Source organism: Ixodes scapularis, unplaced genomic scaffold (assembly GCF_016920785.2).
Source record: "Ixodes scapularis isolate PalLabHiFi unplaced genomic scaffold, ASM1692078v2 PGA_scaffold9__187_contigs__length_104089568, whole genome shotgun sequence".
Classification (NCBI taxonomy): domain Eukaryota; kingdom Metazoa; phylum Arthropoda; class Arachnida; order Ixodida; family Ixodidae; genus Ixodes; species Ixodes scapularis.
Genome location: NW_024609884.1, coordinates 55,757,531 through 55,782,649, shown reverse-complemented (window position 1 = coordinate 55,782,649; position 25,119 = coordinate 55,757,531). Strand labels below are relative to the sequence as shown.

At 49.5% G+C, this 25,119-nt stretch overlaps 1 protein-coding gene across 3 annotated transcripts in view; it reads right to left on the bottom strand.

The window, feature by feature from the left end:
* Window positions 1-25,119, bottom strand: part of LOC8035717 (BTB/POZ domain-containing protein 19) — a 188,857-nt gene that overhangs the window by 139,069 nt on the left and 24,669 nt on the right. For all 3 annotated transcript variants that reach the window (XM_042287360.1, XM_042287362.1, XM_042287361.1), the window contains exon 2: window positions 17,183-17,374. In XM_042287360.1, the coding sequence (XP_042143294.1) occupies window positions 17,183-17,364 (182 nt within the window). In that variant the 5' untranslated portion in view covers window positions 17,365-17,374. The remainder of the gene's footprint in view (window positions 1-17,182; window positions 17,375-25,119) is intronic.

Genomic DNA, 25,119 nt, shown 5'->3' with positions numbered 1-25,119 from the left:
TTACTTCACAGATGATTTAACGATGTTGGCAAGATGTGCCTCAACATTTGATCTCCGTATGCAGTTCTGTTAGTGGTCACCTGCCAGCATTCCCTTCGTACTTCGTACCCGGGGATGTTTTTCGTCAAGTGTGATAATTTAGAAATTGGTTCAATGCGATTACATGTTTGATTTGTGTACGTACAAACATATTCTGAACCGTCAGTGCATCTAAACTTCTAAACAATTCTTCCGTATGCGAGTCGTAGGGGCGTTGTGGATTATACGCATCATTATTTTCTGAAGTAGGTAAATTCTGTTTAGGTTAGTCATTGTTGTCGTTCCCCAGTCATTGTCGTTGTGTCCAGTCCCAGTCATTGTCATAGTCATTGTGGTCGTGCTTTAACCAGGGTAAACGTAAAACAGCCCAGTTTTTTTTTTTTTTTTTTTACTTTCCTTTTCCTAATTATCTAAATATGTTAATGCAATGCCAGTTAGTGACAACTGAAAACATTTTGCCTCAGAAATGGTCCTGAGTTAGTTCACATTGAATTGTCAGAAAACAAGCGATGCAGTCGGACGTGCTTCTAGTTCTCAAAGTTGACAGAATCACTCGTACTGGTCAACAATAAGGGGCATTCATCTCATGCGTTATGGTTGAACTTCACTGTATTAGAACATTCTTTTAAAGATGCGCATACATGCCGTGCCATGGCCGTTTATAAAATCTTGATTGAACGCCAAGTGTGGCCACGCAGTGCTAAATAGAAGAATAAAAGTTCGCCACCAAAACCATCAAAATCATTGCAGGGTAAAATTGCAGGGTGCCTGTGGAGGTAAGGATGATTGATGCATCATTCAGGATCAGTAACTTTTTACCGCTTTCCAGTTTTGTCCACGCTCAGGAAAATCAACGCATTCAAGAAGGAAGAAGTCGCCCCTTTGCCGTACTAGCGTGGCAAAGACAGTGGTAGCACAGAATGTGATGTGAAAGTGTAGAAAAAAACTGCGTACACGTCTGGAGACTGGATGGCGCGCATGGTAGCTGGGTGTCATCTTCTGCGCTGGCAATGTAAATGCGATTTTCTCAGAGTTCGTTGTAGTGAGAGACGCAGTGGCAGTAGACGGAGCGCGCGCAAAGCGGAAGAATTAAAACGCGGCAGCCCCGAACAGAGTTCTGGCGCCAGCTCGCAGAAAAATAGAAACACACACTGGAACATGCCGCAACCCGACCATTTGGGCAAATTGAGCACGTCGAAGCGTCTGCTTTTTTCTCTTGTTTTTTTTTACAGCGATGATTAGAGCAACATCTGTTAGTGGGACACTTCGCGGTTTCGCGCCGTCGACCGGGCTCCGTATCGATGCGGGCCATTTTCGGCACTACGCCCAAACATTTGGCGGACCACTGATAACAAGATAACGAGCAAGCAAGATAACATGCATGTTCAGTAAAACAGTACCCACCGGGCAATCTGACAGTGGACTGGGATAGATGCCCATGTGATCCAGAATCAGCACAAACAACAATTCTCGGGAAATACGCAGGTAAAAAGGAAAATGCCTTAGAATCTTACCATGTAATCTGTATCAGCAAGCAAGGGAAAGCAAGTGCGTCAGTGCCCCGTTAATGCACCTGACAGATAAAGGTTTCTTTTCTAAACGAATAGCCAGAAAGATGGTATTAATAGTGTGTGTTTATTTAAACAAACCTTCATTGAGAGTGCACTTCGTCTCGTCTACTTCCTTGTCCCTGTTTATTCGGCGCTTTTCGTTTAGCACGTGTGACTATCTGTACCGAAGTGACGTACGAAAACACGCTCCCGTCTTACGCAGACAGCTGAAATGCTCTCTACTTAATGCGCCCTCATTGCTTCCAAAACGGTATGGAATTTCCGTTCCGTGTATTACTTGGTTTAGTCCGAAACGGCCTATGCGGACTCTATGGTGCGCGCTCGCACCTTTACCGTTCATTCAGTTCATTTGCTCCTAAATGACACCTTAGCGGCTCTGACGTCATACCTCAGCTGTCGCTGTGTTTCACATTACGGGTTACGGAAGTGTTTATTTGCCTACATTTGTCGCTCTTTATTGGCGCCCTTTATCTGTGAAAGCCCGGAACAGGCTCGTTACACAGAGCAGAGAGCCGCTATATGTCTCAATAGCTAATATACCCCCCCCCCCCCCCCCCCCCCAAGGGTAACACGGATGCACTCGAAGAACACGTTCGGCTGACACTGGTGTCCAATAAGTGAGAAGTCAAGCACAGCGTCCGCGTTCGGCTGGCAGTCGGTTTGTCGACTTCCGTTCCTTGTTGGATGGCGGAAATGGTTAGGTGCCATATACTTTGTGTAAGAAAAAAAAAAAACACCCCTTAAGCCGAGTAAGCACAAAAGGGGACATAAGGTTTTCAAAATAAACAGCTATAGGCACCGAGACGACGGCAGGGAAATCTTTCAGTTCTCCCGCTTCCCAGCTTCCTACCTCCGATCATTTTTCGGTGTCTCTGGTGATCATCGAACGCGTGGTGAAGTCACGAACGGAGCCAACGAGCGCATATTCGAGGCCAGGCGCTCGAAAGAGACGCCCTCCTGTTCTCATCTTGCCAGTGACCTTCTTTTTATCTAAACTGACTATTAAACATGTTTTCGGGGTTACGATTCCCGCATCGCTTCTCCTGGGCGCCCCCGCAAGCGTGCTTCCCCACATGCCCCCTCGTTCTGCAGCAAAGCCTACACGTTCCCAGGAAACCGTGTTTTAAAAATTGGTCCGGACCCCCTGAAAGGAAAAACGCACTGGTGTGGCACGCTCGTCTGACAAATGCGGGCACACTTTGGCAGGCTTGAAAATCGGCCGATTTACGCCGCGCCCCAAAGTCGAACTTGTCTACGTGTATATTAAGGAGGCACTCACTCCGGTGAAACCGTTAGTCTTGTCGTTTTCGATGAAGCTGGCTCTGTGAGGGATTGCATCAGCGTTCCTCATAAAGGGGGGATCGGTGGCCGAGTGGGGCTGAAGCGCACACCCAGCTCGACGCGCGTGGAGCGAAAGCTCGCGCTGCAGAACCCAGGGATCCTGGGTTCGAGCCCCACCCCTGCCCGTTTCGATCTGGATGAGCATCGTACCGGCGTGCGGTCGTGTATCACTACTGCGTGAGCACGTTAAAGACCACAGGTTAGCAGTCGTGCTGCTCTGGCAAAATCGCTTGTCTACAGTGTAAACCAGTGTCGCCCCTACTGGCAGACCAACCTTACGCTGTATAAATCCCTTAAACGTCCAATTTGACTTTTTGAATTGTTCCTCATAAATACGTATGAACCAGTTAATATCTAGCCTTGGCCTGTGTTCTAAATACAGAGCACGTGCTGTGCAAGCGCAAGAGACTCTAAAGTCAGGGTCACGCTGCTTACACATCATACAAACGACAGTCTGCAAACAGATTCGAACGCGAGTCACCGTGAGATTCGTGCTTCGAATGCCGCATGGTAATGAGTCAAATGAGAAAACTGGGCACGGGGCATTCGAACCACGGATATTGCGGTGGCCCGTGTGTGATATTGTGGTGACCTGTGACTGTCTTTTGTATGGTGTAGGAGCAGTGTGGCCCCAGCTTAATGAACTCCTCCTCCTCCTCCTCCTCCTCCTCCTCCTCCTCCTCCTCCTCCTCCTCCTCCTCCTCCTCCTTCCTTCCTTCCTTCCTTCCTTCCTTCCTTCCTTCCTCCCTCCCTCCCTCCCTCCCTCCCTCCCTCCCTCCCTCCCTCCCTCCCTCCCTCCCTCCCTCCCTCCCTCCCTCCCCCCCGCCAAGGAAACGAGAATATACTGTTCGGATTGCGAGGCAAACTAGTGAAGCAGGATAACCCCCTGCCGTGCTTCGTATGATGCGTGGAATCCAATTCAAGGAATCATCTTGGCACGCGATATAAGCAGCAGGGATGTCCTGGTTTCACGCAGCCGCAACGCAGTCAAACGCAGTCAAACGCAACTGTCTGAACCAGGCTTAAGAGTCTGGTTAGCGTCTGACCGCGTTCGACCACCGTTCTCCCTGACTGAAGCGAACGCTGAAATCACGAGCTCTTGGGCTTTGAAAGCGCTTGCGGTATAAAAGCGCAAGACTAATGAGGACAAACTTTAAAGGTAACAGATCTTTCTCAGCGTTTTGATTTGAGAGGGACAGAGAGGTATGGAGCATTAAGCTTGACGTCTCAGAGACATTAATGGCTGTCGCAGAGAAACTTTCTAACTCAAAACTTACATCGCAAGTTCCGTGGAAACAAAAAGCAACGATGGAGGACTAGAGGGCCCGTGTTTTTGTTTTAATGTCGGCTTCGACCAGTACAACCAGTCAACAGAACAGAAGTGACGAAGGAAAGAAGCCAAATAAGCGCAGGGTGACAACTGTGGCGCGCCCCATGACAAACCGAACCGGACAGCAGCCGGCGTTCCGGACGCCGAGGACGGCCAATGCTGGCCCAAGACGCAATTAGAGGCTGCCGGGGCACTCGACAGCCGGGCGCATCCTGTTCAATATCCCCGACACCCCCGGCCTCCGACCAGGCTCGCCGGGGCAACCGCACACTCCAGGAATTCAATATCAGAGGACCTCCACTCCTACCGGCTGCCCAGCGAACCCGGTCGACAGCTCCGCGATGCCATTATGAATCCGAGCTGTCAATCACAGCGCGCTGACGTCACGGTTGTCTATCCTCAATTCCTTCCCGCTGCGTCTCGTTTTCGGCCAAGCGGAACAAGGCCCGCCACCGGCGCAAATAGATTGTCCCGGCCCCGGGTTGGCCAAGTCCCCCGCTGCAGCCGAGCCCCCGGAATCCTGAGCGCTCGGCAAACAAGAGCGCTCGACACACAATCCCAAAACGCGTCCAGTTCAACGGCAGTGTGAGTCACGATAAGCGCTCTCCTAATGACGCGTTCGCTCTGCCCTGATTTGACGGCATTGTCCCAACGGCAAACCGGGTGAAGTCGTCGCGTGAAGCAGGAAGTGGGGCTCGACAGAGTTCACCCATTGCGTCATCGTTGTCCAAGGCCGTTCCGAAATGAGCGACGCCCCCACCTCTGAACCTTTCGGGACGCACCCATTACTGCCGAATAAAGTATACGGTGATGAAGCACATACACAGACGGCACACCAGCGAGATAGAAAACGGATTATTTGAAGCGCTTCCACCCAGCAGAAAGTTTTCTCTCCCTTTCTCTGTTATAGCGTTGTGCAAACAGTCCATGTAGTGCGAAACTGTAACTCTCTTGAAAGCTTACGCGAATTGACAGTACACATCAACTTCCGAGCTGCTTCGTTTCGAGAGAGAGCTGTGCTGTTGCCTTGGCGAATGGCGGTCGTAAACCGTTGATGCCCCTCTTTTCTACACTACCCCGGAGTGACTGTGAGAAAGCGAAGATAAAGTATATGGTCGCGGAAAACCACAAAATAAGCACGAGGTACGTCATTCTCCAGGAATCGATGCCACATGGCAAGCTTAAAATACTCAAATTAGCGATTCCAATAGCGACGACTTACCCTCACCAAACAATGGAACAAATACACAGCAAGAAACCCGCCTCGAACACCAAGCAAGTATCTAAAAGGTGCAGATACACCATCGACGCCCACCTCAGGCCCAAACAACAGTTCCTCCGACCACATATCGTGATCCCTTCCAGCACACACAGCGTCTCGCCGTGCGCACACACAGTGTTTAGAAAGACTACAGGTAGGAGTCGCGCACCTGAACCCGCCTTGTTCCACAGAACCCCTTCTTACTTTCCCCCCCTTTCCCAGCAGAGAGCGCGGACCCTCAAGGCCCCAAGAGCAAGGGATCTCCGAAGACCGGGCTACAGAGGCGAATTACCGTAAGCCTGACAAAACACCGCGAGCATCCGAAACGACCCCTGCTCTCGGGCTTAGCCGTCCACCTTCTTCGCGTCCAGAGCAACTCCCGGCAGCCGCGGTGCTCGAGCAAAAGCGACCCGCGGCGGCAGCGGCGGCGGCATTAGCCGGCAGCGTCGCCCGCAAATTACCGCGGCTGGAAGACAGCCCGAAGAGGAAATACGAGGGAGGCTTTACGACGGCGTTGCGAGGCCCAGGGGGACCCGGGAGACGTTTACGACTGGTTTCGCGTCACCCGGGCCCGCGCCTCTAAGGCCCCGGGTTAAATAAATACGGCACGGACTCGCCGAATACCGGTCCACTAACACGGTTAGTCCGGGCCCCGATTGCGAGTCCAGGTGAGCGGGACTCTCGCCGAACGACGCCTCGCCTCCCGCCTCTCCGCCGTGGGGCCACCACGAGAGGACGCTGGGTTGCGTGCAAATGAACTCCACTTCAGGTTCCGAAAAGCGTACATGCGCCAGTGCTCGAGTCATTTCCTCGAGTTTGGCTCGCTGTTTCTGTCGTGGAAAGCGAAGAGGGAAAGCTGCGCACGAAGGACGACACCGAGAAGAAGCGAACAAAAATACCTATCTCACGCGTGGCATTTCTTTTTGTGTCTAAAATGCATTCCAGAGTAGTCTTCAGTGTTCATTCCGTGTGTGTGTGTGTGTGTGTGTGTGTGTGTGTGTGTGTGTGTGTGTGTGTGTGTGTGTGTGTGTGCGTGCGCGCGTGCGTGCGTGTGCGTGCGTGTGTGTGTGTGCGTGCGTGCGTGTGTGCGTGCGTGCGTGCGTGCGTGCGTGCGTGCGTCCGTCCGCGTGTGTGTGTGTGTGTGTGTGTGTGTGTGTGTGTGTGTGTGTGTGTGTGTGTGTGTGTGTGTGTGTGTGTGTGTGTGTGTGTGTGTGTGTGTGTGTGTGTGTGTGTGTGTGTGTTTTTAACAGATAGGCGGTGCTGGACCTTGCGAGTCACTTACGGCACAGATCGAGTGCTGCAATCCGCTGGAACTCGCACTCAATCAGCGGAAGTCGATGACACAACATTCGTGTCTGATTAATCCCCAGCGCTAACCTCGGGTATGGTGACCTAAAGGTCTTGTCGTCTAGGGTGGTTCCACGAAACCCCATTTCACATCCCGCGTTTCACCATTGTCACGAACGCCGGCGGTAGTAGCGCGGGTCGCAACGGGAAGGTTCGGACGTCCGCAATCCCACAAGGCATGGGCTCGGGCGAAGCGGGGAACAGAGGCAAGAACAGTGGAGGATAGCGGACGTCCGAACCTTTCCGTTGCGACCCGCGCTACTACCGCCGGCGTTCGTGACAACCACGTTCATGAACAACATCCGCCACTGTCCCCGATCGTTTGCCTGCAGACGCGTGCGTCCTCGTTATTGGTGTCGCTGAGGAGACGCAGGAGCACGGCGAGTGGATCCATCGGCCGCGGGACTCAATAAGTACTTACGTACAGGCATGGTGCCTTGAACGCGTCTCGGACTGGTGTGCTTACCGCCTCCAAAAAATTAATCCCTCAATTTCCTCCTGATGGCTTTACAGAAGTGTCATGCTTAAAGACCCTCTCCTGCCATGCTGTCACCAGTCGCGATCCTGGCCGTGTCCCAGCAGCGCTGGTGGTGCCTGCTCGGCTGCAGGCCGCTCTCCAGCTCGACAGTCCACGGAAGCTTCGACAGCCGGGAGTTGGGACAAAGCACGGGGGATGGCGACGTTCGCTCGTGCTTTTTGCCAGAACTTCTACGACCAACCACCATCTAATCGCGACATCGGACAGCATGACACTCTGACGCGTTCCAGGCGCCGTAGTACGGGGCCGTATATAGGACGCATAAACCTACGCTTACCCCGCTTTTCCTTTTTATTTTTTTATTTTTTTTTTCATTTCCAAATGGTATTTAGTTACAGGGGCCATTTTGGCCGCCAACAGGTCGACTCCTCGGTCGCCGGCTCGTCTTAGGCCAGAATAAAAAATGGTATGTATAAAAAATGTGTACCGACCAATGCTCTTTTCTGTATCTCGACAACCCTGGCTGGCGCAGTCAATTGCGGCGGAAAGAACTCGAACTAGCTGGAAAACACTGATGCCTTCGCGCATAGAAGACCATAAGGCGAAGGTTCATCAACACGGCGTCAGGCGAGATTTTGAGCCGGAAGTACGTCACATGAAACTGGCCTACGGTCACTGACAGCTTAAGAAACGCGAACCGTGCCTCATTTGTCCACACTTATTAATAGGCTGGGGAATCGCCACGTCACGTGTTTCTTAACGTGACTATAGGAGGTGTTGGCGCGTTAAAAACAGTAATTTCTGCACACGCTTACGTCGAGAAGATGAAAATGCGGAAAGAACAGGGACTGCAGTGATAGAGACAACCCATGAAAACAATCGAAAGCGTGCGACAAGATAGTGGCGCCACGGTGCAGCTCCTAAGAGAAGCATTTCGCATAGACATCGTGTGAAGCAGTCGACCTTAGTTTCTAATCAATGTTAGCTTAATTGAACACTGCGTTATACAGAACGTTCAAAGATACAATTGGCGCAAACGTTATTATTTTTTTTTTTTACGTGAAACGTTCTTTGGCTGGGTGTTCGGCGTTTCGTGAAGCCCAGATAAAAACGTGGCCGCGAGGCTCAACACTGGTTGGTTGATAGGTGGGAAACGAGGAGTGAGGTGCTCGACAGTGATATAGGTTAACGTGGAGGTCATGTGACCAGAGGGTAGGCGAAGAGAAGCTCGATCACCTGAGCGTACTGAGGGAGATGAGCATGCGAGTATGGAAGGCTCTTAAAGAGATCATTAGCCCAATTAGCGGTAGTATCGCTTCATTCTAGGAACAACTACCAAGTGTACACATGGTTCGCGTTAAACTATCTCACGAAGAGCACCGTGAACGTAGGCGTCTGGAAACTCAGACTATCGCTAAACATTTGTGATGCTAGGACGTTTCACGTATGCAACACAATTGCCTAGCAGTTTGCCATCGTTCTTTTTTACACGAGACCTGTAAATTAAGAACACACATACCTTCAATGCGCTGGTGATAACCACAGCGATCATCTCGAAACGTCTACTCGATCTGTTGACGAGCGAAGAGCAACATGATAATAAGTGCAGCGAGAAATGCTTTTCATGTAGATTCTATGAATTAGTGGCGCGGGTGAATGTCGTCTCGTGGTGACTTCCGAACAAAAGAACACGCAAGTGCTTCGTAGACGAACATTCCAGCGTGATACACGAAAAACACGGCGGTGTGTTTCGTCGTTGCCGCCTCCAACTGCGGGGCCACGAATGAACTCGAGCTGCGAACAACTCCTGCTGGTCGAATGACGAAAACAAATACTGAATAACGCTGGACGCGGGTAGGTTTCCGAATGACAAGGTGCAAAACCTTTACTCTGGCACGAGATAGAGAAACACAGCCGCGGGAAGGTGCGGGGGCCAAGACGCTACAGGCGCATCAGAAGAGGTCGGAGCAGGCAGCGCTTCACTATGCGACGTAACGCGGACGTCGTCGTTGGTGGCGCAGCCAAGCAGCTGCCAATGCGCCTCTCCCCCTTCAGGCGCCGCACGCTCCCTACTGGCGCCAATACATGTATTTGAGGAAGTGCAACCAGGGGCAACGCTATTATAAAAACCTTGAAAACTAAATCAAACGCTAATAATCAGGCAGCTGATCATCATGCCAGTAAAATAAGAGATGACATCACTTCAGAGATGAACCCGCCGATGAAACACTCAGAAATCGGACAATCCCAGGAAGTATCCGAAAAGCTCAGGAGGTAAGAGATTGCGATATATACATATTGTCCTGCCCTCCCCCCCCCCCCCCCCCCCCCCCCCCCCCCCGGTCCCCCTTGGAATCGACTGGCAGCACGATCACATGAGGCTCCATTCCAGCACGAAAAATCAGGATCCCCAACGTTTCCGAGTCGAGACGATTCGTTTTGATTATGAAACGACCGAAATGTGATATTTCAGTCGCGATTCTTTCAAACAAATAGAGGCACGCGGCCAATATATATATATATATATTTAGGATACAGTCGCGATAGAAAACTTAAAAGCCCTCAAATCTTGGAGGTGTTCTCACCGGCCCAATCATTTCTCGTTCTTCTTGTATATGGATATGGGAAAATATGGAACATTCTCGGGCACGAGGCGACGCGTTACTTCTCCTTGGAGGATGACGGAAGGCCGCAGGGCTCGATAATCTAGCAGTCAATGGAGGGGAACTGCGACGAAGGTATACGGGAGACTACAGTGTTGTGTAGATGATCACGGGAAAAATAAAGGCGTGCTAATAATCTACGGAAAGTTTGTCAGCATAGTTTTATCTCATCAGGGACGCTGACTCGTGAATCTTTGTTGAATTGGCTGCATTTAAATTGTTCGTGAATCTAAAAGCCTGTTCACAGTCACACATACAGCGGAGCGCTACGTGAGTGCTCGAAGGAGCGCTCATGTGGCGCTTCCTAGCGCGCGACTTCGTTCTAATATAGCGCGTGATTAGAGCTTTCGCAGCGCCTTGCTAGCGCTCCAGTAGCGCCGTGTTAGCGCTTCTTGTACCGCGGTGCTGCAGATTAGCGCGTGCACTGCGGCTCCAGTTCCACATTTAACGCCCAGAAGAGCCTTCCGGGTGCGCGAAATCTTCTGTCACCGAGATACCGAAGGGTACCCGGCGAACCTTGTTCCTAGGCCGAGGGACCGAGACACAAAGCTCTTTCGAAGGCGATTATATTTAACTGCGTATCTTTGAAACCAGGGTCACGCATATCGAATAGAAAGCGATGAGGTCGTACCCAATCAAAATTAGTCGCTCAGAGTCCATGACTCTGAATCGTCTGCCCACCGTGCGTCTGTCCAACCGTTTGCTTCGAGAACGGATCTTTTATTTCCTCTTCTTTCAATGCCAAAGGAAAAACAACAAAAAAGGGCTCGCCGTGCACGCGCTGTTCCGCAGCAGCAAGCACAGCACAAGGAGCGTGAGAGCGCTAATAAAGAGCTTCTGAAGCGCTAACATAGCGCTAACAAGGCACTTCTGAAGCGCTAACAGGGCGCTGCTGAAGCGCTAACCGAGCGCTATATCACTCGTTAGGAAGCGCCACATAAGCGCTCCTTCGAGCGCTAACGTAGCACTAACTTAGCGCTCCGCTGCATGTGTGAACAGGCCTTTAAAGCATGTTACGAATTACACCTAAACAAGAAAAAGCGGCTTAAGATTTGAGGTAAAAATTTGATTAGTTTTTATTTATTTGAGTATTCGTTTTATTTGTCTTAATGTACATACATATATATATATATAAATTACTATGATATATTTCAGGCATCCATAAAGATTGCCAAGAACACGCATGGTGAACAGATACATCGTAAACAAAAAAGCGCGATAGGACGGTGTAAATCAATAATAACAATAATTAATGCCGGGGTTTTGTTGTAAAGTTCCACAATATCATCGAAGCAGTATCCGAAATACAGATTAATGTTACGATATAGCAGGCGTAAGACAACATGAACAAGGCGAATCCCGGAGAAAAGCTTGCCGGAAAAAAGCTCAGTGGAGATAGGTGTCACGAGGTTCGTTAATTCGTGTTAAATTAGTATGGTAAGATAATCAAAGACGAGACCAAATCGAATTTCAGCCATTTGTAATCATAAAAAAGGAGCTAATCATAGAACATAAAATAAGATAAATCAAAACAAAATATTTACAGCAGAAGCGGCAGTGTTCAGTTCGGTTGCTTCCGGCGGAGGTGTCCCTGTTTACACATCAGCCTTCGGGTTTCTGTTTGCCGGAGAGAGAACGAAGGAGGCTTACGGTGCAGCGTCGGTTGTTCTGGGACTTCAGTCCGATTGGAGCTTGAGTTGACGGGCGGCTGTGTCGGCGACTCTGGTTTTCCGCGAACGGACGTCTTTCTGGTTGTCAAGGACTTGCAACTCAGTCCTGGTTCGGGCCGTTTACCCGAGCGCCCTGGCCTGGCTGGCGGTCGCTGGCCGACCCTCCCGGAATCTCTAGCGCCGTTCTCTTCGTGCTTCTTGCGTCCCCCTTTCTTTTTTGTCCATTCAGCAAGAACATTATCACAATAGGCTCACCCACTAGGCTCACCGGAGAAAAGCTCACCTACTTTTGTGCGGGTCCGGAGAAAAGTTCACACGTCTTTAGACAGACCCGGAGAAAAGCTCACCTGGAATTCAATTTTTATGCAAGGTAGTCTTTATCCATTCAATGTTTATGTTGTGAAGTGAACAATTTGTTCCTGTATTCTTGGGCTGAGTTGAACATTTTAGGAGCAGCAGTGGAACTAAATCTACAGGAGTGTCCCGTGCAGGCGGTGTGCATTTCAAAGCAAGGTGCTTTGCTGCAGCCCTCGTTCTCCTTTTACGTCGACGTGAGTGTTGCCATATTTAATTGTGACGTAGCCGAGATAGGAGAAATATTAATTGTCTTTTTAGTAGCTCATTGGAAGAGCTTAGAATATTGAACGCGTACCTTCTTAAATGTCGTAATGTGAAGTTTTGGAAGTGTAGAACCTGCTACGACATGAAAGGTAATTTACTATACAACAATTCAAGAAGGAACTCAAACTGCACCCTACTACACTGGTTAAATTTTCTCCCAGCTATCCTTCAATGACCCGCCTATAATTTTTTTTTTCTTTTAGCTTTCTCGTGCAACCCATTCTGTATAATTAAGGTATACTTAAAAGTGTACCTTTACCCCCAATAATTTCATCCTGGAAGGTTGGTAACCTTCACGGAGAATGGACGATTGTATAGACGAGGTGAAAAAAAAAAATCATTAGTTTCCTTTTCAGACGGTGTGCGTGTGCATGTAGCCTTTTTTTTTTTCTGGTTTTGTGTTTTTTTTTATAAGTTTAGTTTACCAGCTTGCCTGAGTCTTTTTCTTCTTTTTTTTTTTTCTAAATTTTCTCGTCAAATTATGGATTGGTTAAACTGTGGAGTAATAATCGATTCCGTTGTGCGAAACAGAATGTTTTATACATCCAAAACTTGACAGAACGGGAAATTTAACTTGCTTTCCCTTATCTTGGAAGATCAGAGGAATGCAGCGTATTTTTGCGGGAATTTCGAATACCTGTATCTACATTTCTTACAAAAATTTCAAATATCTAACAACAAGCGGTCATATTCTACTAGTTATTTTATACCAATTCTGGTTGCCGCAATACAGGGCAGCTCAGAATCTTTCTTCCTGGCAAGCTTTCAAAATGCGTTTTCTGCAGAGACGATCACAACAGATTGCTTGGAGGGAATTTCCAAATCGGATCACTTTGTGACGTCATGACATGTTGTTTCCATCATTTCTCACCCCCCAAAAAAACATAAAACCTTGGCAGTTATTAAGGTATAATGAGCGGATAGCCGCGTCGTTACAGAACGCGGCTGCCGCATCCCTGATTCGAGGGCGGTCGATGAAAACTCACTAATTCGCAAACGACATCGCATCACAATCCACTACACCCAGGAACTCTTGTGAGACCGTTCGGAGACCACGCTAATGTTGTCTGAGGCGAGCGACAAAGGGCGGCCTTTACAACGAAGCCCCCTGCGAGAACAAGAGGCCCAAATGAGCACGAGGTGCAAGAAAAGCGCCGACATCAGCGGGAAGCCCCAGACGAGCGTCCACGGTGCGTGTGGCCGGGCGACACTTAACCGCTCCTGCGCTCCACAACACGGATCGAGGATTAATTAGACGGCTGCCGGAGACGCGCCAATGGAGCGACTCAGGCCACCGGCTAGTGCCATCTTGCCGCGGGCGGAATCAATCGGGATCCGATGTGGCGAGTATTCCTCCGGCGAGCCCGCTTCTCGCTCTCGCGGGGACGGCGTTCCGAGCCAGCGGTCGCGCGCGCAAACCCGGACCGGAGCCGGGGCCCGCAGCCAGCGGACCAGGAGAGCAGCGAAGGGCGCCGACAGTGACGCATTGCTTTGGGCGCAATTAATCAGGCCGCTCGCTCCCCCGCTTCTGGCTTTGTCTCAGCACCCACGCCGTCCAAACCAGGCACCCGATTTTTCACGACCGGTTCCCCCGTTTTCACAATGGTGCAGTCGAGACCGACGCGAGAGGAAGGCGACGCTCGCAGTTTCGTTCCCCGCGTACGCTCTCGCCGTTAAGCCTTTCCCTACAAATGCAAAATCAGCGTCGAGCCACGCGCGCTTTCAGCGGAAAGCCTCAGAAAGACGGCTGTCGTCACTGCCCTCTTATATATACTTTTTTTCTTTTTAATGTCGTTTCCTTTCTTTGCAGCGAGCGAAGCATAACTCGAGAATGGCGTTGCGAGGCCGGTTTAAAGAGGAAAGAAAAAGAAATCCATCCAAGACGTCGACGACAATCAGTTTTTCGAGAGAGACGACAGATATTGAAACAACAACAATAACAACAGCGCCTCCGGAAAAGCCGAAGCGCGGGCGCTTGAATGGCGATAGGCGCCAGCGAGAGCAGTGAACCCAACGTCACGCTCGCGTGTAGTGCGGAGAAGCTCGCGTCTTTTTGACAGCCACGTATTCTCTGCATCGGGCAACGCCGCCCTGGCTGGTGACGATAAACGCGCAACCTAGAATGAAGAAGCCGCTGTCGCATGTCCGTACGCCAACCGAAGGCGCGGCTTTCTTTCGGTCGTGCCCTCCAAGGATCAATCCGTTTTAAAGGAATTCTTCGCCTGTTTGTCTCGGAAAACTCTTTGGGGGCATGATGCTGGATGGAGAAACTATAATACTTGCACGCAGAAAGAAAAAAACAAATTTTTTTCCCCCGAGAATTTTAAAACGTTAGTCAATACCGAGGGTTATTATTATCATTTTCCGATATATGTTTTGTCTATCAAAAAAACCCTACATCCATGCTTTTTTTCCCCTTCTTTTTTATGAACTCGTCGCGGTGTAATTTTTTTTTTTTACTTTTACAGGCACCTTTAAAATAGTACATGTACATGCATTTTGGTTTTCTTATGAACTGGTCGTGGTGTAGTTCCTTTTATAAAACCTATAAAATGGTACATACCATATTTTAAACACATTAACGAAGTTACAAGTTTAAAAAAAAAAAAAAAAAGAGGTCTAAAAGTAGGGCACCCAAGAAGCGAGTAAAACAAACTTCTTTTAAGTGTCTCGAGGAAAGCTCCTAATTCGTGTCAAAGTCATGGTGAGCGGCTTGGCGTATAGCAGGGCATTCGCGCCACTTCCGGCCGCCATTACAGGGAGAGAGAAATACTTCCGGTTATCCCATATTCACATTGTGTTTGGGTGGGTGCGCGACGTCTCTTGGTTCCGCAGCGAGCAAATGTGTGAGCGCTACGCTCTAGAAATGCCCCAGTGTCGTGGTTTTAAGTTGCCGATGCGCACCGGCACGAATGAAAACATTAGAAAAGTGTACATTACAGCAGAGACTCGCGTCGCACTGATGGAACCATAATGAAAGCTTTCGGGAGATCATCTACGAAACTACTGGTGATTTCCACAGGTAGCTTTGGAGCGTCTTTCCAAAATCTGCGAGGGAGGCAACGTTTTGCTCCGTAGGACCCGTTCCGAATCGACGAACGGAAGATGGACTCGCATTTCTGGAGCGACCCACCGATTCGCCCAAGACGGTCGGCCATTCAAAATGGCCGCTGCTCGAACTTGACAAGACGACCAACGCCTCAGCCGACTGCGCTTTCCGACGACCAGTCACGACTGTCACTGTTTAGCAGCAGAAATAACACGCGACACAGGCCGGGTGAAAATGACTGCACCCTCGAGCCCGTGTCACAAATAACGAGGAACACGTCCGCGTTCGTCACCGTCACATACCTTTCGGCCGCCTCGAAGCGGCGGGGCACGCACAGCGATCGCCACTGGAGCTCGATTGCTGGTAAAATTTTAATAAACACAAAGAGGTAACAAACCATCACTTGCACGGTCGTTGCCTAATCTGCTCTTGCTTTATGGCACGAGAAAACGCCGGCGGCGTGCAGTGTAAAAACCTAAACAATCAGTGGCTGCAAAATGAACAGGCCTAAACTTGCGTCTGCTTCCGGATTTTCTGTCGTTCTTTTCCTTGTTCTCACAATCACAGATGTCAACGGTTGCGATTTACCACGATGAAGTCCGGGCTTTGTATCCCTGATCTACGCAAAGTAGAAGAGTTGGAGCCGTCACAATCCCGCGTAAACGCCGACGCATTAGAACAGATCGAACTCGACGGCCCGACCGGTCCGGCGACCTGCGACCTCGCCAACCTCGCCGTGCATGTGCACCACGATGCGCACTGCCGAGCTAAAGGAAATGACGTATGCGCCTCTGTCTACTTCCTCCAAGATCTGAGGGAATTCCACGGAGCGGTTGTTACGCGATTTGTGGAGCACCACGGAGCAAGCACTGCCACAGATCTACGGGCGGAAGATGACCAACTCGAGCCAGATCTGTCAGCGGAATATGCGCGCTCTAAATGGAGCGCTTTTGGAGCGCTCGAGATCTGCGAGCGGAATTCACCATAAGATCCGACTCGGCGCGCCCCCTGCGGTGGAGCTCGGACCGTATCTTCGGCGCCTGGGAGAGGTATACAGGTGCCCAACGCCGATGCTTTCCGTTCACGAAGTGGTCCAACGCGTTTAAGGACTTGTAGGTTTTAAGTCCCTGTTTCCTTTTCTACCACTATCAAAGCTTTTTGCTCCTTCTGCCCCAGCTTCGGGTTAAATAGATCATGGTAAACTTCCACCAGCTCGCCTGCGCACTGACTGTATTTAGGTTTTAAGTCGTTCCCAGCTATATGGGCTACGCGGCTCGATGTAGTCGTGAAAATGCGTCCATGATACCTTTGGCAGAAACAAGGGTTTGTTTTTTTCATCCAAGGGATCAGGAAGGCGTGTCGATTAAAACATTAGTAATTTTTGGAGGTACCGCGGTCGGTCCTCGGCGGTGAGACTTTTAAAGTATGCGCTACTCACTGTGGGTCCTAAAAAGCAAACAAAAACATTGGACAACCGGAAACAACATACTGCCCCCGGAAGTTCGGTCATGTTTGTTTTTGTTTACCGTTGAACACCCTGTATACAATACCTACATTTAGGGAGAAAAGAAAAATTCATGTACGTTCGTTTCTCTTCTCTCTCGAAATGTATGTACCCTAACTTGTCCATCGGTTCCGTTGCTTTGTGGGTTCTGTTGTTTGCTCCGAGTCTGGGGATTTTCTCCTGTTGGCTGTGGTACCCGTCACGAGTCATAGTGCCAGAAGCCAGCCGATTGGAGGTCGAACGGGGAAGGAATGCTCTACCAAGCAACGGAATGAAGGAACCTCGAGGAAGAAAAGGCGGGGACCGACCTGGCGCGCAGAATGAGGCAGTGGGCGTAGATGGGCACCTCCTCTCGTCCGACCAGGAAGACCACGTCCGCCGAGTCCCGGTCGTCCATGAGCCGGTGCAGGTCGTCCAGCAGCCGAGCCACGCCGGCCTGAGACTTGTCCGTGAAGTGCAGGGGCGTCGCCTGGGTCACGCGAGTCCCCATCGCCACACTCCTGCACGCCGCAGACATCTTTGTACACCCGCATTCCACCGGACACCATGCACTGCAACCTCCTTTTAATTCACACGCGCCTAAGATCAACCATAAAAATAGACGTCGTCGTTCTGTCGCAACGAGAGCACCCGAACAGTTTCAACCTCGTCATCCGAACCTTCCGACGTCAGACCTTCGCCACTGAGGATGCCGTCGCTCATAATTTATTTTCATCACCTACCAGATGCCTTGATGTTATAGGGTGTTCGGTGGTGATAGCGTGGCGAGAATCTGCAATTTAGTGAAATCGCGGGCTAAAGTAGGCTTCTGCATATTCGTCATCCTGCGACGGGGGGTGTTGGAGACAGGGGGGATTTGTCAAAAGGCAGAGTAGGCAGCTGCCTAGGGCGGCCGAATATTTGAAGATGTAACATTTCTATATATAACATACCGAATATTTGCAGATATAACGGCAAAACATTTCTGAGGATAGCTATAGTTCCGTCCATTCATGGGCAATCTACTGCTGTGCACAAAACGCCAAAATCGATGTCTGGGTCTTTACGTCTCTAAGACAAACCAAGCAAAAAACAGAAACGGAAAGCACGCACAAAGGTAGCGCGGTTCGCCAGAAAGAAAAAAAAAATCGTTAAGCGCAGCCACCAGGGTTCTAATTTAGCGGTTTTCTAAGTTGTCTAGCGAGAGAAATTGCCGTTTTGCGGTTGGAGAGGTTTCTAGCAATTTTCAAATCATGATAGCGTTTTTTTTTCTTCTGTTATCTAGCTTACATTATGAATCGTAAATAGCATAATTTCTGTGGAAAGTCAGTCACGGGGTCGTTATTTTTGCTTAATCTCAACAAAATTGTTTTCAGTGAGATGGTACCGTGGCAAACACTTAAACATGCTTTGAACTGATGTGTGCGTCAATGTATGGATTCATTTTCGCCCAGTAAACTATGCACACCAATTTAAAAAAAAAAAAAAAGATACAGGGGGGGGGGGGGGGGGGGGGGATAGGGCTCTCAATTTTGAGACTGGTTACTGGAAGTTCCAATTAAGAGACGTCAGACGAGTCAGGTAGCTCTAGTGGAGAATCTGACTTGCAAAGTATGTAAATTTGGTCACTGAAGCTCGGAACTGCTACAAAATTATTGCACAAAATATCGGAACTATGAAAATGTATTTTTGCAGGTACTGCGAGACAAGACACCTGGGCCCGTTTTCTCGAACGCGAACCGTGGGTTAAAGTTAACTATTGTCCCTAGAAGGGTATTCTAGGTCACGTGACTGGGAGAGCAGGGGCGTCGAGGGAGGAGCAGTACCTACAAGCAAAATGGCCGCGACGTCGCTTAATGAGGGCTAATAGTTCTGCTTGGATCTGTTAAACATTCATTTCAATACGGCTGTTAGGAGCTGTGCAACGATATTCAATTGGAATGTTTTTCTCTCTACACGAGCTTACTGGCACAGCTGGGACTCAAGGATACTCACGCGCAACGCCATTGGCCAAGAAACTCCTTTGTTGCGGTGTAATTTCAAGGACAAAAGAGGTCATTTTCATTCAATCTCTCCTTTGCAAAATTTGATGACGTAACTCGGGGATCGCAGTACACCCAAGTGACGATATTTGAATGCGGTTCATAGATTGGACCCGAGCATTGCGTGGGCACTCGACTTGGGCTCGTGACAATTGCTAGCTCGAGAAGCATTCGGGTTGTGACCCGTGTCCAATCGCTGCAACGACGACAACAGCCGAGTCATAACAATGTCTGGAACTCAGCGCGTGTCCTGTGCTTTGCCAACCCCAGCGCGTGGCCATGATCAACACTGGCGGCATATAATCGGCTCCAGATCACGTGGCCGCTTGTTCTGGCTGCGAGTTGAGGGGGTGAACGCTGCTCGTTTTTCTTAAATTTTTTTCTGGGACTTCTATTGCGTGGGGTGAAAAACGAACGCGTGTTTCATAGGTCATTAACGTTAGGGATCCGTTTTAAGCGGTATTTGTGCACAGTACAAAAATTGTTGCACAGCTCCTTTAATGACGCACCATCAACCTATTAGCACGTCCAGCAAAGCGGTAGTTCAGAGGGACTACTAAACTAACCGACGGCAGCATTCCGCGAACGCATCACTCTTTAGCAGTCCGGGATCCAAGACATATGACGGTACATAAGCCTTGCAAGTGTTTTTATGGTGAGTAAAAAAATGTTTGGCGAACGAGTGTTGGTATATATTTATACTCGGACGTTTAATTTGTTACACTATGCACGCCAACTCGTGAGCAGCGATTACTTTGCGGAGAAAGGGGGTTATCCTAGATAAAGTCTTCGTTTCGGGTGAACAGCTGGGACATTGTATTGTATTTTTGTTCGCAGTGCGCCGACAGTATGCCGACAGCGTCGAGGTTTCTACATATCCCCGGCGGCCAGAAATTCAACGGTGACGAGAAGCTTAGCTTCTCATCACCAGTGGATCGGTTGGGCAAACGGAAGAGAAGGAAAACAGTTGAGATCAGCAGGAATCGCAGAAACGCGCGTCGCAAGGAACAAAAACGAGACTACAGCACCGGCGTTGCCAGAGTGGAAGGCACACGGGAAAGTTATGCGTTGTTTATGGCGAAACATATTGAAGGAAATGTTTCTTACATTTTTTAATATTCGTCGACAAACTCTAGCATAGCAGCTAAAATTTCTTCGTACCATCTGAAGCAATTAAATTGGTCTTCAAGTACTACATTACTATATTTTGACTTGAAATACCATACTAGTTCGATAATAACCAGCGGAAAAAAGAGGATAAACAAAATGAGTGGCTGGTTTCACCGATAGATGACGCATCTTACTGCCCAATCAAAAATAATTATTGTTGTTCTATATCCAGCCGTTTATTACAGTACCTAGGTACTTCTTCCTTCCTAGGCACCGTGGTTTACCAAAATGGGTTTACTATCGCTTCCAGAAAACCGGCCCTGGTAACAGTGAGTGGACATCGTTCTCTGCATGGAAGCACTGTGCAGACAAAACAGGGTAGCTTCCTTTTAAGGGTTCTTTAATTTAATGGGCTGTTTTTAGACTCACTATAGCAGTAAACAGTGTTAACAATTAGTTTTTGCCCCGCACTTTAGATTTAGTGTTTTTTTAGCGTTTTTTTTTTTTGGGGGGGGGGGGATTCCATGAGCGTTTTTTTATGTTTTAGTTGGCAACACTTGCAACCCCGCGCGTTGTGTGGGGGATTCAATTAGCGTTTTTATTTTTTTTTTATTTTTTAGTTGGCAACACTTGCAGCAAGGCGTGTTGTGTCAGCTTCAGTTTGGCTTGGCGGTCAAGCGTCGTGTCAGCTCCAAGTTTGAAAAGAAAGAGGAAACTAGACTTTGCGCGTGAAACATCGGACAGTGCGACGCGACAATGATATTGACGGCGGCAGAATATAAATTAACGATACTCTAAAATAAATTATGGGAAATGAATGAGAGGGTAGACGCAAAGAAAGGAGGGAGAGAGAACGATGCATTGTAACAACTCAAAGCAAACAAGAATTAAATGACTGCTTGCGGTAGACACTTCGTATTATCCCACGTACTTCAGCGCAATTGTGTCGTTCATCAAAGTAGTAACAATGCTGTCTTTTTCCTTTAAATACAGTGCGCAAGGGAAAAAAACGAAAGACGTTTACATTCATCTGTAATGCCGAACTGGAACGCAGCTCTTGGGGAGGAGGGGAGCGTACGCAGAGGAGGGTCACGTGTGACGTCGCGTGACGTCACACGTGCCGTCACGGGGGTAAAAGTTTTCTGCTATACTTAGCGAGGAAATTTTCCCGTTAAATTTAGCGGGAAAATTTTACCGCTAAATTTTGCGGGAAATTTTTCCGCTGAGTTTAGCGGGAAAATATTTCCGCTAAATTTAGCGGGGAAGTTTTCTCGCTAAATCTAGCGGGAAAATTTAGCGGGGTATTTTGCCCTCGTGACGTCACACGTGATGTCATGTGTGAGGTCATTATGGGAAACGTCCCATAATGCAACGCGCGGTTACGTCGACGGCGACGCCGCTCGAGCCGAAAACGGGTGCCTAAAAGCTGCGCTTTAAAAAAAAAACATTCTGGGTAGTTTAACATTGCAAAGGCACGAAAGAAAGATCCACTTATTTGGATTCAGTTTTAACTGACACAGACAGTCAGGCAACATGCAACCTTTCTAGAGAAAGCAAATACCATCGATAATGTAGACCGAGATTTCGTGGCGACGCACGAATTTTCACAAAACGCCGACTTGAATTTGCAGTCATCAAGGCGTCTGTACACTTACATCAACTCCAGACTCCTTCCTAAACAGCCTCTTGGAAAGGCAACTTTAAAATGGGCAGAAAGGTCCGCGCTTCTGGCTTGTTTGGAAAGAGAGTGTGGCGAATACCTTTTTGGTCCTTGTGGTTTGAAACTGGGGGTTTAAATAAGAGGAACAAAGGAGACACCAAATGAGTTTGCGTGAGAAGTTTGCGAACGACATGACCAGTATCATTAAGACTAAAAATGAAAACGCACGGTCTCGACAATATGGACATCGAATTATTGTCGCAGTTTTCTGGTGGAGCGACAATTTGTAAAGGTTTGTTAGAGCTGGTTAAGATAAGAGAGACGATTTTCGGCAACCCTATACAAAAGTGCCAACAGGAACAATTTCAAGAAGTATATGCACATATGTTTCCGATGACCGGAGGAAAAGAAAAGGTGTGGGGCGACACGTCTGAAAACTGCCTAGGGCGGCAAAATGCCCAGTCCGTCAGCCCATGGTCAGATGTCCGAGTTAGCATGTGGTGGTGGGAGTAAAATCCGCACGTAAACGAAGGAAAGCCACATTTTCGCGGTTCATCCCAGAAGCATTTTAATGAGGTTGCCTAACGTGGGGGGGGGGGGGGGGGGGGGGGGGGGGGGGCAAGAATAACAGCGGGAGAATGAACTAGAGAAACGGTTGCGCGAATAAAGTCTAGTACGCTGTGTCGAAGCCGTGTCAGCCCACGGTCCGCGCAGTGGAAGTTCGACGCAGCCGGGGACCGCGCTGTTCCAGCCAGCTCGCAAGGCCACGTCAGGAGAAGCGCACGAAGAAGCGACGGCAGCGCCTGCGCCGGAACACGGCAAAACACGGAGCGGAACACATCCCGGGGACATTTCCCATAAAAGCTGGGACCACCGCCAGACCCTTAATAAAAGGGCACGTCGCGACCGGAACAAACAGCCAGAGTGGGCATACCCCTTCGCGCCCTCCTCCCTCTCTCCTCCCTCTCTGCGCCGTCCGCGCACTTTTGCCACCGCTCCGCGAGGCTCAATATTGGAGCCGGGCCCATGTACTAAGTGCCTGCGAGCACCGATCCAAATGCAGGCGCGGGACACCCGCGTCTTCTTCCCTTTCTCTCTTTATCTGCCGGAGACGGCGATGAGCAGAGCGTGCTCTTGTTGCTTTCTGCACTCGCGTCCGACTTCTCAGGGAAAATTCATGAAAAACTGAGGACATATTCACGAAACGATCTTACGCCAAAAATGTGCGTAGGACAAAACTTAAGAACAAATTCGTATTCACGAAACGAAATTATCGTAACTTTTGCGCAGGTCACAATGGAATCCTACGACAGCTCCGGAGCTGTCGCGGCGATTTGTTTCTATCTACGCCGCTTTGCAAACGACTGGCACGGGTCTTCTTTTGGCAACGATGACAGTTGTGTTGACTTCGTAGTGATCGAGTTCGTATCGCTCAACGAAGGCGGTTACCCCGGCCTCGGCATTCGGGCCCGTTTAAATCGTCGACATATCACTCCACGGACACGAACCCCAGACAAGCGGTGGCGGAAAGGCCACCTGTGTTTGTTACTAAAAATCCACGTGCTCCGAACTGCTCCGAACCATGCCGAGCTCTCCGATTGCTTGTTCGTGTTGCCGAAGGCGCCGTCGCCACAGCAACAGCCCGCTCTCGCGGGAATCGGGAACTTGCGGTACACTGGAAGTTTTAGTTTTTCCGTACGAGAACGCCGCTTTCCTCCTCTCACTTAAGAACGCGTTCCTGAATACCGAGTTCTCCTCTTCTTACGATGTTCTTAACTTACGAACTTCTTAGCGAAGTTGTCGTAAACTAAGAAGCTCTTCGTGAATCTGGCCTCTGAACTGAGAATCAAAGAACCACATCAGACTCGTGGCCCACACAAGTTTGGTCATGCGCGGGCAGTGCAGGCACTGTTTTGTTCACTGTGAAAACCAATCAATGAATGGTCGGCTTTCCGCGATTGGACAAGCGCTCAGTAGGACGTCTTCTCTTTAGTAGTATCAATTCTGCTTTTCAGGGAGAGAAATAAGAGTAATGTCAGAACTTTGATGATGTTAAGAGCGCGATCACTTAAACCTTCCACCGTGCTTTTTACACACACCATCGAACTTGTCCCTTGCAACTGGCAATCCTGGTCGTGACGTCATGAGCAAGAGCCACAAGAGGCGCCACCGGAACGTCATGTCGCCAATAGTCCCTGACAGAATGAGAACGTCCGGGCGCTTCTTCGAGATGACTCTAGCACACGCTCGTTGACTTCAGCCGTGCTTTTACTGGGCGTGCACGCTCGAAGATCACGAGAGGCCCGGAATGTCACCAAAGTGTAAGCTCGCGCTGGAGGTGGTACTATTGGAAAGCTTCCTTTGCTGTTCTCATTCTGCGAGTAACTCTAGAATATCATTTGGAGTCATTGACAAGATGAAAACGGCGGAGCGTCTCTTTCAGAAGCCCGGCCTCCAGCATGCAAGTGTCACCTTCAGCGTGCGCGTCCACGCCCGAGGCTCCTGAGATGCGGAGGTGTTATCGAAGGTAGAAGGAAGCTAACGATGGAGACGGGGCAACTGCATCCGTAAGTATGGCGCGTAAGTATGGCGCGTTTTGGTCGCTTTCCGAAGCGACGAACATGCGCGCGTTGGGCTGCGGAGACTGCACTGTGGGCTGTGGCTTTGTAAACACTGGGTATCCCAAGATTTGCTGGTTTTGCCGTTTAACTTTGTAAAAGTGATCTTACAATCGGTTTTACAAATGCAGTGGGATGAACTGAATTTCGACCGACATCTACGAACGCGGCGGCAAGCCTGCCTTCTGGTTGGCCAAAGGTGAATATGAGGCATCAGTGAAGGACAACAGTCGTTCGAACGAACAGCTTGCCGTACCGCAACGATGCCCCTGTCGACACGACGTTCCCAATATTGCCGCGCGCAGGGGTCACGGACTTGTAGAAAGTTCTCGTTCACTCTTGCTGCGGACATAACTATCGTTCATCCCTGTTTTTGTTGTTCTAGAAAGTGCTTGTTCAGTCTCGCCCCAGCGCTCGATTCTGCTGACACGCCGACTTCGACGCCCGCGACGCTCTGCTTTCTTCTGTTTCCTTCTTTATTTTTTGGCACAAGTTCGCCACATTAAACGTTTATTTCTTTCTGTTTATTTCCTGTTTTTTTGTTTGGTCACCACCCGTGACATTTGGTGGAGGTGCTGGGTACCGCATGCCCTTGCAGCGTTCCCCTCCCAGGACCCGCAGTGCAAGCCCGACTCCAAGCTCGCTGAGAAGACCACTCAGCGCGGAACCTGAAACCCGGACCAGCCGCCGCACCAAGGGAGAGGATCCGGAGTACGGTTTGCTGCTGGACAAACCCAAGCCGAAGAAGACGACGATGGACAACCAGTCGCAGGCCCCCACCGCTCCTGCCGTCGTCTACCTACCCGTCGCTCCTCGGACACCGGCTCCATTCCACG